At 42.1% G+C, this 12,046-nt stretch overlaps 1 protein-coding gene across 8 annotated transcripts in view; it reads right to left on the bottom strand.

Moving 5' to 3' along the window:
- Positions 1 to 12,046, bottom strand: part of LOC113610180 (tumor necrosis factor receptor superfamily member 10B-like) — a 105,922-nt gene that overhangs the window by 8,189 nt on the left and 85,687 nt on the right. For 6 of the 8 annotated variants that reach the window (XM_027088059.1, XM_027088060.1, XM_027088065.1 and 3 more), the window contains 3 exons: positions 11,533 to 11,795; positions 10,983 to 11,014; positions 10,337 to 10,519 (listed from right to left, as the gene is read on the bottom strand). In XM_027088059.1, coding sequence (XP_026943860.1) covers positions 10,337 to 10,519; positions 10,983 to 11,014; positions 11,533 to 11,795 — 478 coding nt within the window. The remainder of the gene's footprint in view (positions 1 to 10,336; positions 10,520 to 10,982; positions 11,015 to 11,532; positions 11,796 to 12,046) is intronic. The other 2 variants (XM_027088062.1, XM_027088061.1) reach the window with 1 other exon arrangement.

A 12,046-nucleotide genomic window follows, 5' to 3' on the forward strand; every position in this document is an offset into this window, starting at 1 on the left:
GTGCAATTGAGAAGAAAGTGTATTCTGCCACTTTTGGGTGGAATGTTCTATAAATATCAATTAAATCTATCTGGTCTATTGTGTCATTTAAAGCTGTGTTTCCTTATTTGTTTTCTGTTTGGATGATCTGTCCATTGGTATAAGTGGGGTGTTAAAGTCCCTTAGTATTATTGTGTTACTTTCTATTTCCCCTTTCATGGTTGTTAGCATTTGCCTTATGTATTGAGGTGCTCCTATGTTGGGTGCATAAACTTTTATAATTGGTATATCTTCTTGGATTGATCCCTTGAACATTATGTAGTGTCCTTATCTCCTGTAACAGTCTTTAGTTTAAGGTCTATTTTATCTGATACGAATATTGCTACTCCAGCTTTCTTTTGATTTCCATTTGTATGGAATATCTTTTTCCATGCCTTCATTTTCAGTCTGTATGTGTCCCTAAGTCTGAAGTGGGTCTCTTGTAGATAGCATATATATAGGCCTTGTTTTTGTATCCATTCAGCCAGTCTGTGTCTTTTGGTTGGGGCATTTAATGCATTTACATTCAAGGTTATTAGTGATATGTATGTTCCTATTACCATTTTCTTAATTGTTTTGGGTTTGTTTTTGTGGGTCTTTTTCTTCTCTTGTGTTTCCTGCCTAGAAAAGTTTCTTTAGTATTTGTTGTAAAGCTGGTTTGGTGGTGCTGAATTCTCTTAGCTTTTGCTTGTTTGAAAATGTTTTGATTTCTCTGTTGAATCTGAATGAAATCCTTGCTGGGTAATCTTGGTTGTAGGTTTTTCTCTTTCAACACTTTAAGTATATCCTGCCACTCCCTTCTGGCCTGTAGAGTTTCTGATGAAAAATCAGCTGATAACCTTATGGGGATTCCCTTGTATGTTATTTTTTGTTTTCCCCTTGCTGCTTTTAATATTTTTTCTTTGAATTTAATTTTTGTTAGTTTGATTAATATGTGTCTTGGTGTGTTTTTCCTAGGGTTTATCCTGTATGGGACTCTCTGTGTTTCCTGGACTTGCATGACTCTTTCCTTTCCCATGTTAGGGAAGTTTTCCACTATAAACTCTTCAAATATTTTCTCAGACCCTTTCTTTTTCTCTTCTTCTTCTGGGACCGCTCTAATTCGAATGTTGGTGCATTTAGTGTTGTCCCAGAGGTCTCTGAGATTGTCTTCAATTCTTTTTTCTTTATTCTGCTTCTCAGAGTTATTTCCACCATATTGTCTTCCAGCTCACTTATTTGTTCTTCTGCCTCAGTTATTCTGTTATTGATTCCTTCTAGTGTATTTTTCATTTCAGTTATTGTGTTGTTCATCTCTTGTTTGTTTATTCTTTAGTTATTCTAGATCTTTGCTAAACATATCTTGTATTTTCACAATCCGTGCCTCCATTCTATTTCTGAGATTCTGGATCATGTTTACTAACATTACTCTGAATTCTTTTTCAGGTAGATTGTCTATTTCCTCTTCATTTATTTGGTCTTATAGGTTTTTACCTTGCTCCTTCATCTGTGACCTATTTTTTTGCCATCTTATTATTATTTTTTTGATTGGTGGGATTGTCTAACTACTTGTTTGACCTGAGGCTTCCACCACTGGAGTTTGTAGGCTGTTGGGTACAGCTGGGTCTTGGTGCCGAGATGAGGACCTCCATGAGACCTCACTCTGATGAATATTCCCTGGCATCTGAGGTTCTCTGTTAGTCCAGTGTTTTAGACTCAGAGTTCCCACCACGGGAGCTTTGGCCTGACCCCTGGCTCGTGAACCAAGATCCCACAAGATGCAGAGGGTTTCAAGAAAAAAAAAAAAAAAAGGAGAACAATAATAAACAGTAAAAAATAAAATTAAACTCAGAAACTAACAAATATGTTAGAAAGTATATAAAAATAAAAATATAGATGAAACAACAACTGGAAGGTAAAACAGGACCACAATATTAAAAAAGAGGAAAAGAAAAAATAAAAGGTGGAAAAGGCCTTGGCTGTGGACATCAGGGCTTAAGCAGTGGCGGGGTTTGGGCACTGGGTGGGGCCTATGGTTAGGGATCACAGGGCTGGAACACACCCTGAGGTGTGTGAAGGGTAGGGCTTAGGCTCAAGCCTGAAAAGGGGCCCAGGTCTCTGGTCTCAGAGGGTGGGGGCCCAACCTAGAAGCCCAGCAGGCTTCCCAGACCTGAGTAGGTGGGGCAAACATTCTCTGCTCCTCTCCAGCTCCTCTGGTCCTGGAGGGCTCCTCCTGCCTGCCTCTCCTGTTCTCCCCCCTGGCCTCCTTCCTATGCTCCCAGGACCAATGCAGCCTGGAGGGGGCCTCTGAGGGGATAGGACCTGGCCCAAGAGCCAGGCAGACCTCCCCAGCCGATTGGGCAGGGGAAGCTCTCAGTGTGCTACCCCCTGATCCAAGCCCCTGAGGGTCCCTCCAAGCATGGGGAACCCCTCCCTCTCAGTCACCCCTCAGGGGTGCTGGTCCTGTCCAGCCTTCACTTCTCCTCCCCACTCAGGCCCCGCATGTCCTACTGGTTTGCTTGGGGGTTCCTCCTTTCTCCGTGGGCATCAAGGTCCCCCACTAGAGTCCAGCAGGCACCCTAGTTGTGGGGAGACATGAATTCTATATCTTCCCAAGCCGCCATCTTGACTCTGCCTCTCCATTCATCTGTTGATGCACACTTAGGTTGTTTCCATATCTTGGCTATTGTAAATAATGCTGCTGTGAACATTAGAATTAGTGTTTTCACTTTTAATAAAATATTTACCCAGTAGTGAAATTGCTGGATCACATGGTAGTTCTATTTTCAGTTTTTCGAGGAACCTCCATACTGTTTTCCACAGTGGCTGCACCAATTTACATTCCCACCAACACTGTATGAGGCTTCTTTTTTCTCCACTTCCTTGCCAAAACTTGTTATTTATGGTCTTTTTGATGCTAGCCATTCTGAAAGGTGTGAAGTGATATCTCATTGTGGTTTTGATTTGCATTTCTCTGATGATTAGTGATGTCGAGCATCTTTTCAGGTACCTGTTGGCCATCTGCATTTCCTCTTTGGAAAAATGTCTATTTGGGTTTTCTGCCTGTTTTTTAATTGAGTTGTCTGGTTGTTGTTGTTTTTGATATTGAGTTGCATGAGCTATTTATATATGTTGGATATTAACCCCTTATTGGTCATATCATTTGCAAATATTTTCTTCTATTCAGTAGGGTGTCTTTTTGTTTTGTCAATGGTTTCCTTTGCTGTGCAAAAGCTTTTAAGTTTAATTAGGTCTATCTGTTCATTTTTGCTTTTGTTTCCTTTGCCTTAGGCAACAGATCCAAAAAAATATTGTCATGATTTATGTCAGAGAGTGTTCTGCCTATGTTTTCTTCTAGGTGTTTTATGGTTTCTGGTCTTACATTTAGGTTGTTAATCCATTTTGAGTTTATTTTTGTATATGGTGTGTGAAAATGTTCTAATTTCATTCTTTTAGATGTAGCTGTCCAGTTTTTCCAGCGTCAGTTACTGAAGAGAATGTCTTTTCTACATTGTATATTCTTGCCTCCTTTGTCATAGACTACTTGACCCTAAGTGCATGGGTTTCTTTCTGGGCTTTTTTTTTTTTTTTTTTGCGGTACACAGGCCTCTCCCTGTTGTGGCCTCTCCCATTGTGGAGCACAGGCTCTGGACACGCAGGCTCAGAGGCCATGGCTCACGGGCCCAGCCGCTCCGCAGCATGTGGTATCTTCCCAGACCGGGGCACGAACCCGTGTCCCCTGCATCGGCAGGCGGACTCTCAACCACTGCACCACCAGGGAAGCCCTCTATTCTATTTTTGTAGCTTTGTAGTATAGTATGTCTGTGTGACTGTTTTTGTAGCTTTGTAGTATAGTATGAAATCAAGGAATATAATACCTTCAACTTTGTTCTTTCTCAAGACTGTCTTGGCTATTCCAAGTCTTTTGTGTTTCCACACAAATTTTAAGATTATTTGTTCTATTTCAATGAAAAATGCCATTGGTATTTTGATAGGGATTACATTGAATCTGTAGATTGCCTTGGATAGCGTGGTCATTTTAACAATATTAATTCTTCCAATTCATGAACACAGTGTATCTTTCCATTTGTTTGTGTCATCTTCAGTTTCTCTCATCAGTGTCTTATAGTTTTCCTAGTACAGGTCTTTAACCTCCTTAGGTAGGTTTATTCCTAGATATTTTATTCTTTTTGATGCAATGGTAAATGGAATTGTTTCCTTAATTTCTCTTTTTTGATAGTTTGTTGTTAGTGTATAGAAATGCAACAGATTTCAGTATATTAATTTTGTGTCCTGCAACTTTACCAAATTCATTGACTAGCTCTAGCAGTTTTCTAGGGGTGTCTTTAGGATTTTCTATGTATATTATTATGTTATTTGCAAACAGTAACAGTTTTACTTCTTCCCTTTCAATTTGGATGCCTTTTATATGTATTTCTTCTTGTCTGTTTGCTGTGGCTAGGACTTCCAACACTATGTTAAATAAAAATGGTGACAGTGGGCATCCTTGTCTTGTTCCTGATCTTAGAGGAAATGCTTTCAGCTTTTCACCATTGGGTATGTTGTTAGCTGTGGGTTTGTCATATATGGCCTTTATTATGTTGAGGTGTGTCCCCTCTATGCCCACTTTTTAATTATAAATGGATTTTGAATTTTGTCACAATGTTCTTCTGCATCTATTGAGGTGATCATATGGTTTTTATTCTTCAGTTTGTTAATGTGGTGTATCATATTGATTGATTTGCAGATGTTGAAAAATCCTTACATCCCTGGGATAAATCCCAATTTATCATGGTGTATATATCTTTTACTGTATTGTTGGATTCAGTTTGCTAATATTTTGTTGAGGATTTTTCCATCTATGTTCATCAGTGACATTGGACCATAATTTCCTTTTTTTGTGGTATCTTTGTCAGCTTTTAGTATCAGGGTGATGTTGGCCTCATAGAATGAGTTTGGAAGCATTCCTTTCTCTGCAATTAGTTGGAATGGTTTGAGAAGGATAGGTGTTAACTCTTCTCTAAACGTTTGGTAGAATTCCCCTTTGAAGCCATCAGGTCCTGGACTTTTGTTTTTGTGGAGTTTTTTGATTACTGATTTGATTTCATTATGGGTAGTTGGTCTGTTCCTATTTCTTCCTAGTTCAGTCTTTGGAGATTGTACATTTGTAGGAATTTTTCCATTTCTTCTATGTTGTCCAATTTATCGGCATATAGTTGTTTGTATTAATCTCTTATGATCCTTTATATTTCTGTGGTGTTGGTTTAACTTCTCTTTGTTTTACTTATGATTTTTATTGGCTTGGGTCCACTCACTTTTTTTCTTGATTAGTCTGGTGAAAGGTTCCTCAATTTTCCTTTTCTTTTCAAAGAACCAGCTCTTAATTTCATTGATCTTTTCTATTTTTTTGTTTAGTCTCTATTGCAGTTATTTATTCTCTGATCTTTAGGATGTTTTTTCCTTCTACTTATTTTGGATTTTATTTCTTCTTCTTTTTTTTTTTTTTTTTTTTTTGTTCCTTTAGGTGTAAGGTTAGGATGTTTACTTTAGATGTTTTTTGGTTCCTAAGGTAAGCTTATATCACTATAAACTTCCCTTTTAGAACTGCTTTTGCTGTGTCCTGTAGATTTTTGGATCATGGTGTTTTCATTTTCATTTGTCTCCGGATATTTTTTAAATTCTCCTATGATTTCTTCAGTGATCCATTGGTTGCTTAGCAGTATACTGTTTAGGCTCCACATGTTTGTGTTTTTTGCAGTTTATTTTTCTACTAGTTGATTTCTAGTCTTATAGCGTTGTGGTCAGAAAAGATGCTTGATATGGTTTCAAATTTCTTAAATTTATTGGGTTTGTTTTGTAGCCTAGTATATGATCCATCTTGGAGAAAAGTTCCAGGAGCACTTCTGTACAGCACAATGTATATTCTGCTGCTTTGGGATGGAATGTTCTATATATGTCAATTAAGTACGTCTGGTCCAATGTGTCTTTTAGGGCCGGTGTTTCCTTATTGATTTTCTGTCCAGATGATTTGTCCATTGATGTAAGTGGAGTGTTAAAATCCCCTACTCTTGTGTTACTGTCAATTTCTCCCTTTATGTCTGTTCATATTTGCTTTATGTATTTAGGTGCTACTATATTGAATCTATATATATTTACTACTGTTATATCTTCTTCTTGGATTGATCCCTTGATCATTAGGTCATGTCTTTCTTTCTTTCTTGTTACAGTCTTCATTTTAAAGTCTATTTTGCCTGATATAAGTATTGCTACCCTGGATTTTTTTTTATTTCTATTTGCATGGAATACTTTTTTCCATCCCCCTCACTTTTAGTCTATGTGTGTCTTTAGAGCTAGTGGGCCTCTTGGAAGTAGCATATATATGGATCTTGGTTTGTAGCCATTCAACCACTCTATGTCTTTTGATTGGAGCATTTAGTCTTTATTCATTTAAAGTAGTTATTGATAAGTGTGTACTTATTGTCATTTGTTAATTGTTTTCAGATTTGGGGGGTAATTCTTTTTAGTTTTCCTTTTTTCTTCTTTTGTTCTCTTCCCTGTGACTGATGACTCTCTTTATTGTTATGTTTGTATTCCTTTCTCTTCTGTGTGTATGTAATATAGATTTTTGATTTCTGGTTACCGTGAGGTTTATATAATCAAACTATCTGTATGTATTTGTGTGATTAATTTGCTGATCTCTTAATTTCAAAAGAATTTTATAAACCCTGCTTTTTTATTCCTCTTGTGCCTCAATTTCTGTTTTTGACATCATATTTTATATCATTTTGTTTTCTATATTTCATTACTACTTATTGTGTATATAGATAATTTTACTACTTCTGTTTTTTACCTTCCTACTACCTTTGTATGTGGTTGATTTACTACCTTTACTGTGTATTTTCCTTTACCAATTAACTTTTTACTTTTGTAAGTTTTGTGTTTCTAGTTGTGGGTTCTTCTTTTCCACTGAGAGAAGTCCCATTAACATTTCTCGTAAATCTGGCTTGGTGGTGCTGAACTCTTTTAGCTTCATTAGGTCTGTAAAACTTCTGATATGTTCATCAAATATGAATGGGAGACTTGCCAGTTAGAGTATACTTGGTTGTCGGTTTTCCCCTTTCAACAGTTTAAATATATTGTGCCACTCCCTCTGGCCTGCAATTTCTACTGAAAAGTCAGCTCATGGCCTTATGGGAGTTCCCTTGTATGTTTCTTGTTGTTTTCCCTTGTGGTTTAATATTCGCTCTTTATCTTAATTTTTGCTATTTTAATTACAATGTATGTTGATGTGGTCCCCCTCAGGGGTTATCAGGGCTAGTGCCAGTCACCCGTATGCAGAACCAGATCCTGAGATCTCTGGATGCAGAGCTGTGGGTGTCCCAAAGCTGGTGTCAGCCCACTAGTGGGTGGGATTGGATCCTGGGGCCACTGGCTGAGGGGCTCAAGGTGTCCCCTTGGCCTGTAGTTGGCCTGCTGTTGTGCATGGCTGGAGCCCAGTGGGGTCCCAGAGCTGATGCCAGCCTGCTGATGTATTGGTTGGGTCCTGACAAGGCAGCTGAGGGGCTGCAGTGTTCCTGGGGCTGCTGTGCAGTAGATCCTGGGGCTGGTGTCTGTGCACTGGTGGGTGGAGCTGGGTCTCTGGCTGCAGGGCCCTATGATTTCCTGGGACTAGTGCCCACACACTGGTGTGCAGGGCTGGGTCCCGGGCCCACTGGTGGACAAGGACGTCCAGGGGCAACTGTCGGCTCAGGTGGTCTTAAGTCAGGCTGCCTGCTGGTGGGTGGGGCTGTGTCCCTGCTTGCCTAGATGCTTGGCCTGAGGCATCCAAGTGCTGGTGCCTATAGGCTGGTGGGTGGGGGTAGGGCTGGATCCCAAGGCTAATAAGCTAGAGGGAGAATTCCAAAATGGTGCTTGCCAGCACCAGAGTCCATGTGGTAGAATGAACTCCCCCAAATTGCTACCAGCAGTGTCAGTGTCCCCAGGATGAGATCCAGTTGCCTCTTGCCTCCCCGGGACTCTCCAAAATCAGCAGGTAGGTCTGACCCAGACTTCTTTCAAATTTCTGCTCTTCCCTGGGTCCCAGTGGTTGTGAGATTTTATGTGCACCCTTTAAGATGCAGTTTCTATATCCCACAGACCTCTGGGTCTCCTGAAAGTAAGCCCCACTGGCCTTAAAGCCAAATGTTCTAGGGGCTTGTCTTCCTGGTGCAGAACTCCTGGGCTGAGGAGCCTGATGTGGGGCTCAGATTCCTTGCTCCTTGGGCAGAACCTCTGCAAATGTAATTAGCCTCCCAATTGTGGGTTGATCACCCGGCAATATGGGTTTTTACTGTACTATGTCTCAGCCATCTTGTGGTTCCTTCTTTATATCATTAGTTGTAGAAGATATTTTCTGGTAGATTCTGGTATTTCTCACCAATAGTTCCTCTGTAAATAGTTATAATTTTGGTGTGCCTGTGAGAGGAGGTGAGCTCAGGGTCTTTCTACTCCACCATTATGTTTAATCTCTCAATGTTATCTTCTTTGATAAGAGTAATATTGAATATTAACAAGATCTTAATTCTTCCTAGATTAATTTATGAATTTAAGGTAATACAAAATATTTCAATAATTTTTTTAGGTGTGGAGGATATCTTATAAAATAATTCTAAATTTTATCTGGGTAAACAATAAATTTTGAAAAAGTAAGAGGTATTGCTCTCTCAGATATTAAAACATACTAAACAGTTTTGTTGGTATAGTATATAGTATGCATATATAGTTGGTATAGTATATAGTATGCATAACAATTTCAGCAAAGAATCAGAGAAAATTATACCTCATAGTTACCTGAAACAAAAAGAACTAAGTGGCTAGAGAAAGATTATAGGATGAGGCTTTCATGACTCACTGAGAAACTTTCTATACTGTTTAAATTTTCTCACTGTGGATATGTATTAACTACTGTGAAAAAATGTGAAAAGTGATTAATCAAGATGGGGGGATTATTTGTCTTTTTTGTTTGTTTGCTTCCTTTTATACTTTCTCTTTAAAAAGAATGCAGTATATAGTTGACCCTTGAACAACAAGGGTTTGAACTGCACAAGTCCATGTACATGTGGATTTTTTTCACTATATATGCACTACAGTACTATATGATACACAGTTGGTTGAACCTGAGGATGCAGAGCCACAGACATGTGGATTTTGGAGGGTCTGTGTCCCTATCCCCAGCTTTGTTCAAGGGTCAACTGTCAATGCAGGAAAAAAACCCCAAAAAGAACACTCTAGATGGAAAGAGATCATTGTCCGTATAAATATTTCACATGTGATAAAGGAGAGGCCTAAAACAGAGGGAAGTGGGAGAAGCAGTTGCTTAATAGGGTTATAGGAAGGAGACAGTGACTCAGAATTCAGGGAGCTCCTCACATCATATCATATCACAAAATAAATTCCAGTTAGCTAAAATTGTTAAATGCTAAAAATCATCATTAAATTTAAAAACTCTAAGAAATTAAAGAATTTCATCTTATGTTGTGGGGAATGACTTTCCAACCTTATGAAGAATGAGAAATGTTTGCACAGGTTGACTACTCACTGTCAAAACTGATGAACAGATATGAACCCAAACTGGATGTGCATGTGTGTGTAGACAGTAGAAAAGCACTTCTACAAGTTGACCCCAAAATTCTACTTCTTCTAAGAAGACACTATACAAATATGATCAGCTATCAGGACTAAGATTTATTTTTTATTTATTTATTTTTTTGCGGTATGCGGGCCTCTCACTGTTGTGGCCTCTCCCATTGCGGAGCACAGGCTCCGGACGTGCAGGCCCAGCGGCCATGGCTCACGGGCCCAGCTGCTCCGTGGCATGCGGGATCCTCCCGGACCGGGGCATGAACCGGTATCCCCTGCATCGGCAGGCGGACTCTCAACCACTGCGCCACCAGGGAAGCCCAGGACTAAGATTTATTTTCATGTATGTTCAGTGTAATAATAATTTTGTAACAAATTTGATATTCCTATTATTAGGAGGAATGGCTTACTATATTATTTTACAACTATGCAGTGGAATAGTATGCAGCCCTCATTCAATCATTCAACAAATATGGGAGTGCCCACTCTGTGCCTCCTTGTTCTAGACTGAGGAAACAGTGAGAACTGGACAGATAATAAACAGCACAATATTGCATAGAGCTGACAGTCTACCATATCAGGGTAGCAGGTTCCTTTCCCCTTCAGGACCCTGATATCCCTCTATCACCACTTCCCCATGGGACAGGAGACCTGACCAACATTGGTCTTTCTCTGTTTCTACTTCAGTCCTGGGCAAGAAGAAAGCTCACCACACACTCACCAGTAAATGCTTTGCTTCCACTGGAGACTGTACCATGACACCTGTCAGCTTGTCCTGCTCCTGGTCTTCTAGGTCCTTCTTGGGCACCAGAATGGACAGCAAATCTCTGTTGATCAGCATGTTGTTATGGGCATTGTCCAGAGCCCCAGGACCTCTTGGGGGACAGGAGCAGCAGAAAAAGACCTTGGGAAGGCAAAGAGCTGACTCAGGAATCCATACCCACAGATCCATGTAGTGTCTGCGGGGGACATTGTGGGTTTTGCCTCCCCACCTACTCCCATGCTGTGTCCCCCCAGGTGGGCACAGACTCAACACATCCAGGGCTCTGCTGATGGCACCAGGACCCTAGTGCTGTGCTAAGGGGGGTTCAGCACCCTTGCCTGACACCCCCCCATACCGCAGGGTGCATCCAGGGTTATGGGGTGAGGGCGTCTCACAAGCAGGAAGAGGGACAGGGCTAGCACTGCCAACCAGCCTTAGAGCTGCTCTCAACAGGCCAGTTGCTCTCCTACTGTCAGCCCAGAGCCCTCAGGCCACTTGAGAGAGCCAGGGACAACAGCATAGGACAAACTGGGGACCGTGTCCACCCAGGGCCAAGCAGTTACCGAGGGCCTGATGCCACCAGGTCCTGGAGAAACCAACTCACCCTGTCCATGCACTTAGGGTCCACACCACGACCTAGAAGAGAAGAGGCATCCGCCTGAGCCGTGGGGAGCGCCCTCTTGCAGCACCTCCCTCCCCAGGGACAGTGCCAGGGACTGTGGGCTGGGGGCTCAGACACTGAACAAGGAGCCCCGGGCCTGGTGACAGGGAGCGGGCCATTCCAAACCTGGAGAACCCTCGGGGAGGGAGAAGAGAAGGGGGAAAATGAAACCCATGTAAAATCTCTGTGGGGTTCTGCTGAACGACCCTCTCCCCTGACTCTTGTCACCCAGTCAAGGTGCTGACCACCTCTCTGCCCTGGCTGGGGGTCCTAAAGACATTAAGAACTGACCCTGCTCCCCGCCCACCATATTTGGCCAGGGGGAAGAGGGGACCGTCGCTGAGATGGGGGACTCATGCGATCCCGGCTTCGTAGGAGCAGGTGAGGTGGGAGGTGGAGGGGGATCCCGGGGAACAAGATCAGAGCCAAGCCAGGAGGACTGGGGAGATGGAGGAGGGGGCCAGCACCTCCCCCTTCCCTCCCAGAACCTCACCTTGAATGCAGAACCGCCAGAAAACATATGCGATCGGCACCAGCAGCAGGAGACAGACAGGTGTAATTACAGCTACAACTGTGATCACCAGCTGTGAAGTGTCTGAGGAGGAAGAGGGAGTGGTGGGCAGTCTTGGGCGCATGGTCACTGTCTCACTAGGAACCGGGGCCTCCCCACTGGCCTGGGTACCTGATTTTTGGTCCACACATTTGAGGTCACTGAAGGGGTTACAGGGCTTGGCCATAACCATCCCATCAGGGCACCTGGGTACAGACACAGGGAGGACATGGAGGGGATCCGTCAGGGAAAGCTGGCCAGATGAGGAGAAAGAGGGAACAATCTCTCACCCAGTGTTCCCTGACAAGACAGTGGAGGAGGGATGGGCTCCTACTGTCTTCAGGGCAGGGTCCCTTCAGTCCCCCTTTTTGGGGAGAAGGATCTGGGCTTGTGCACTCCAGCCCCCAGGGCTCCTGCTGAGTGTTCAGAGCTGCCCCTTCAGGAGCTGGGCCTTCTC

This window comes from Aethalodelphis obliquidens, unplaced genomic scaffold, assembly GCF_003676395.1.
Source record: "Aethalodelphis obliquidens isolate GAN/ISIS:26980383/991018 unplaced genomic scaffold, ASM367639v1 scaffold61, whole genome shotgun sequence".
NCBI lineage: Eukaryota > Metazoa > Chordata > Mammalia > Artiodactyla > Delphinidae > Aethalodelphis > Aethalodelphis obliquidens.